This window comes from Mus caroli, chromosome 12, assembly GCF_900094665.2.
Source record: "Mus caroli chromosome 12, CAROLI_EIJ_v1.1, whole genome shotgun sequence".
In the NCBI taxonomy this organism is placed as follows: Eukaryota; Metazoa; Chordata; class Mammalia; order Rodentia; family Muridae; genus Mus; species Mus caroli.
Window position 1 is genome coordinate 54,491,955 of NC_034581.1, and position 5,421 is coordinate 54,497,375.

The 5,421-nt window shown below is 43.5% G+C and overlaps 1 protein-coding gene and 1 non-coding gene across 2 annotated transcripts in view; one reads left to right on the forward strand and one right to left on the reverse strand.

The window, feature by feature from the left end:
- Nucleotides 1-869: 869 nt before the first annotated feature.
- On the forward strand, nt 870-1,060 carry LOC115032891. Its single transcript, XR_003838541.1, has one exon. It is a non-coding gene; the product is annotated as a U2 spliceosomal RNA (small nuclear RNA).
- A 2,602-nt stretch (nt 1,061-3,662) lies between these two features.
- The window catches only part of Trappc6b (trafficking protein particle complex 6B), a 17,871-nt gene continuing 16,112 nt past the window's right edge, over nt 3,663-5,421 (reverse strand). Inside the window, exons 5-6 of the mRNA XM_021178968.1 lie at nt 4,867-4,960; nt 3,663-4,248 (exon numbers count right to left, since the gene is read on the reverse strand). Of these exons, the coding sequence (XP_021034627.1) occupies nt 4,217-4,248; nt 4,867-4,960 (126 nt within the window). The 3' untranslated portion in view covers nt 3,663-4,216. The remainder of the gene's footprint in view (nt 4,249-4,866; nt 4,961-5,421) is intronic.

Sequence of the window (5,421 nt, forward strand, 5' to 3'; positions counted from 1 at the left end):
TTTGTTTTGGTTTTTTTGGTTTTTGTTTTGGTTTTTTGAGACAGGGTTTCTCTGTATAGCCCTGGCTGTCCTGGAACTCACTCTGTAGACCAGGCTGGCTTCGAACTCAGAAATCCGTGACATGAGGGTTTGGAGGAAAGGATGGGGAGGAAGATATGATGTGATTATAGTCGCAAAATACAAAAAATATTTTTCAAAAACATGCACAACGAATATAAATGATTGCCTCTGCTCCCAAAAGCAAAATATCAGCCAGGCTGTTTGAAACAATTTACCTCAGATGTTTTGCTGTCACAAGTCTCCGTGACCTTTAGATATCCATGTAACCTAAGCTAGAGAGGGAACACTTTCCCAGTGGTCTACCAAAGACTTCTGTGATGGATGCTAAAAAGGCAAGGCTCTGATTGGTCCAAATTAGTACTAAAGACACAAGATAGCAAATGAGGCCAACACAGCTTCCATGGCTGTGATTGATTGCTCTAAACACACCTTTCTCTGACTGTATAAGCTGGTTGCATAGGCTCACTAAGTAAATCAAGAGGAAGACTCCTGTGATGCCTGTAATATTGTGTGCTGTACTGCAAGACAGACCAAGAAAGTGTTTCTCCCTAGGCGAGGCGTGTGTAGCCACGCCCCTCGAGAGAGGGAGGGACATGCAAATTAAACTGGGTATGAGCACGTGGGAACGCCGGGAGAGCTGGGGTTCTGGAAATTGTAGCTGAAGCTGTGAGTGCTGGAGAGGGAGTGGAGTGTGGAGGACGCAGACACGGAAACCGCGGGGAAGACAGGAAATGAGGGTTGCATGAAGTCACCACAATGTCAATGTGTCGCCTGGGCACAGGTCACGGCTGTGTGGGCGAGGCTAGGTTATCGCTTCTCGGCCTTTTGGCTAAGATCAAGTGTAGTATCTGTTCTTATCAGTTTAATATCTGATACGTCCTCTATCCGAGGACAATATATTAAATGGATTTTTGGAACTAGGAGTTGGAATAGGAGCTTGCTCCGTCCACTCCACGCATCGACCTGGTATTGCAGTACCTCCAGGAACGGTGCACCCCCTCTGGGGAACTAATGCTTGTAAAATGAGAGACTTTGAACTTGAAAGAGAGAAAAGGAATGCTTAGTGTGTCCCTATTAGGAAATTCCCCATGACTGTATCAATTCTGAATTGGGCTTGTGAGACAGTGTCAGAGAAAAAGCAGAAGTCTCAGTGAACCTGGGCCAAGAGTGCTAGTTTATCTAACAGGCTAAGGAATCTCGAGTCTACAGAAAAAAAAGGCCTACAGAAAAAAAGGCTGTTGTTAAAGAAGGGCCCTGCCTTTAGTAAGCTGTGATGTCAGCTGCAGCCAAAAAGTGAAAAACTGATTCTACAAATCAGTAGCAGAAAACAACCGCATAGATGTTCCTCCAAAGGAGAAATACAAATGACCAAATGAATATGAAAACATGCTCAACACTGCACGGGAAAAGGCAAACAAAACCATAGCATATACTTCATAGCGCCTAGGATGGCCAGTATATGATATACATGTGTGTATATATATGTATGTGCGTGCACAATATCTCGAATAGAGTCAACGTCCCCGAGACCTGCATGGGGCTGTTAACACTGCAGATGACTGAACCCAATTGTCTGCCACCATGTGCTGTTCAGCCAAGCATGGAGGAAACAGAAGTTGCCAAGGACCATGAAGAGCTTCCTATTTCCAACCCCCGGAATTTTTTTTTTTTTTTTGCATATTTTGTTACATTTCAAATGTTATCCCCTCCGAAAAATACCCTCCCACTATTCCCTCCACCCACCCCCTGCTCACCAACCCACCCACTCCTGCTTCCTGGCCTTGGCATTCCCCCACACTGGGGGCACAGAGCCCATGAAGAGCTTCTTGAACTGGGGAGATGGCTCTGTGGTCGAGAGTGCTTGCCCTTCCCACAACCCATATAGGGCAGCTCTCATGTGAAATTCCGGCTTCGGGGACCCCATGCCTCTCACTTCCAGGCGCATCCACTCAAGTACACACAACTACACACAGGCAGACACTCATTATTTAAATTGAAATTTTTAAAGATCTTTTTGTTTTGTTTTGGAAGAGAGAACTCCCACACTCCAGATCACTGATATTAAAGGCATTCACCACCACCATCATCACCTAGCAAGGGAAGTCTTATGTAACTGAGTATGACCTCGAATTTCTAATCCCCCAGCCTCCACCTGCTGAATGCTGGAATTGTGTGAACCCTGCCACCATGGCATTTATACATTCCTGGTGATGGAATTTAGAGTTTCATGAATACTAGGCAAGTTCACTATCAAATGAACCACATCATAAGGCCAATTTTTCAAATTCTCTGAGTCTCTGATCCATCTTAGTTGACTGCTGTAGATGGAATTAATGTAATGTCCAGCTTTACAACTGCACTTGGGCATTATTTTCCTAGCATTTTAGAAAAGATGTGCTGTTTAGATTTGTCAACCTGACACATGCTAGAGTCATATAAGAAGAGCAAACTTCAGTTGAGAAAATGCCTCCATTACACTAGCTTGTGAGCAAGTCTGTGGGGCGTTCTCTTAATGACTGATGTAGGAGGGCCAGTCCACTGTGGGTGGGATCACCACTGGGCAGGCTGTCCTGGGTTCTATAAGAAATTGGGCTGAGCAGGCCATAAGGCGCAAGCCCGTAAACATCACTCCTCCCTGGCTTCTGTTTCAGTTCCTGCCTTCAAGTCCTGACTTGACTTCTCTCAGCAGACTGTGGCTCAAGGAATGAAAACCAAATAAGCCCTTTCCTGCCCAAGCTGTTCTTGGTCATAGTTTTCATCACAGCAATGGAAACCTAACTAATGTGGATGTTTAGTTTAGCCTTTTTTGCTATTTCTCCTTACCATTTTTTTTTCTACTTTTGTTTTGGAAAGGCCTTTACCAGAAGTTCATAAAAGTAACCTAATATTTTCTGTAGTACTTTATGATTTTAATTTCATATGTAAACCTTTTAAGTTTGCTATAACTTCAAGAAAAAGCATATTCAGTTTGAGTATCCCGACTAACTTAACCCTTGTTTCTACTAAAAGAAGTTTCCTTTTGGCTACAACTAACAAAACATGCATTGACTAATGAACTGAGCCTACGGTTCTCGAAACGACGATGCGCACGTGACCAGTGAGCACAGGAGAAAGTCTCAGCACTGGTCGGAAGAGTGGTGTAAATTAAAATCACACCGAGCGTCTGTCTCAGCAGGCAGAACAGCACTGATTATGAGAAAACAGTAAATCCTTTTTAGGCTGTGATTTTCAAAATGGTAGAGCTGGGAATTTAGACTTGCCCAGCCAGGAATCAACCTGAGTTCCATCAACAGAACAGACAGAAAACTGATACGGGGGCTGGAGAGGTGCTCAATGGTAAGAGTGCACAGCTGCTCTTACAGAGGACCTCAGTTCATAGCACTCACATCGGACAGCTCTCAAGCATCTCTAACTCCAGTTCCAAGCGATCCAGTGCTCTCTTCTGACCTACTACACTTTCAGGAAGCACAGAACCCTGCACTCACGATGAGTGTACACACACACACACACACACCCCTAATATTCTTTGGCACTAGAGTTACCAAATTCACATTTAAATGTAGAGTTAACTACATTTCACTGTGATTAAATCAATGGAGGTCTCAAGGACTCAAGTCTATTAAAAATAAACTTTCAAGCAATTTAGACAGTAATGCATGTATTTATATATACACATATATACACAATGCATAAATGAAATCCTTACATAAGCATATGAATTCTCTCGACAGAAATAAATTATAAGCAATACAATAAAAATTAAGCTTAATTTAACATAGTGGTTTGCTTTTTTAAATAACTAAAACAGATTTATAGTTCAATAAATTTTGGTCATTTGAACACAAACTATTCTGATTGGTGCATTTTTTTAATACAGCAATTCAACACACCCTGAGTTTCACTTCCTAATTGATGGTTAAATGCTAATCACTTATGGAAATAAAGATGTTTAAAATGAAGAGCCTTGCATCTTGGTGTGGAGTTCTCTGAAATCACTGAATAGGTCAGTCAGTTTCTGTCATGGTCAAAGGACCTGGGTCTACTTTGATTTGGTCTATGTGACTCTGGTGAGATAACAATTTGCTCCAACGAAGATAGCCAACGATGAGGTGAAACCAGGATGTGCAATGCTCTGCCCAGGAGTCGCCACCTCGCTCTACAGTTTCTGTATCATCACCTGAAATTTGCCTGAAAAAAGGGAACAGAACCAGTCTCTGATTTTCGGGCACAAGGAAAACAAGCATATTGGTTTCCATTTGGGAAGTAGTTTCACTCAAAGAACTTGCTATGTCAGAGGTCTTTTCACAGTCCTTAAGACAGTCAATGAAGGCGATCCCACTGCATAATTATCTGTTTTATGAGGAGGTGCGTAGGTTTGTCTCCATTCCTGTTTCCTTTTTCTCTCTCTCCCCTCTCTCTCTCTCTCCCCTCTCTTTCTTTATTCTGAGAAGGGTCTCACTATGTATGTGCCCCGGCTTGGGGCTCAGTATGTTGACCAGACTAGGCAAGCCTCAGACTCCCCAAGACTGGCCTGCCTCCGCTTCCCGAGCGCTGGGATTGAAGGAGTCACCACGCTGGGGATTCTGGGTATTTCACTACTAATTTGTCAGTGGGCAGAAAAGTAATGCAGTGAAATTCAACTCAATTGTATTCTTGGTTAGTAGCTTGAGTGAGAAGATAAATACACATTACCAAGGTAAATGTGAGGCAAAGGGCAGGAAAGTCAAAGTGTCAACCTTTTTAGTCTCCTCTCGATTTAAAAGAGAAAGATGATGTGTATGTGTAAGATAAGTAAGCGGAACTTACAGGCAGGCATTGAAGAGACTTCAGCCGTTACAATACTTTTTATTCCCAAGTTTGACAAGCCACCTCTGATTAAGCCACATGTAAATGCTAGATACTAAAAAGGAGAGAAAAAAAGGTAAGGATTTACTAAAACAACAAAGGAAGCTACTGATAAACGGGGAGCTGCTGTAAGCCATGGCATCAACAAACCTCTGCTGTGTTCATCAAGGAGAAGGGAAGAGGGATGACAGGAGGTGAGAGTGGGAGCAAAGGCAAGGGGAAGAGGAGCTAGGACGCTGCCTTTAATACAGCACTCAGGAAGCAGAGGCAGGCAGAGCTCTGTGAGTTTGAGGCTAGCCTAATCTACACAGTGGGTTCTAAGACAGCCAGCGCTACAAAGTAAAACCCTGTCTCAAAAAACCAAAACAGAAAAAAAAGGGTATAAAAGCCAGTGGTGGCCGGGCGTGGTGGCGCACGCCTTTAATCCCAGCACTAGGGAGGCAGAGGCAGGCGGATTTCTGAGTTCGAGGCCAGCCTGGTCTACAAAGTGAGTGCCAGGACAGCCAGGGCTACACA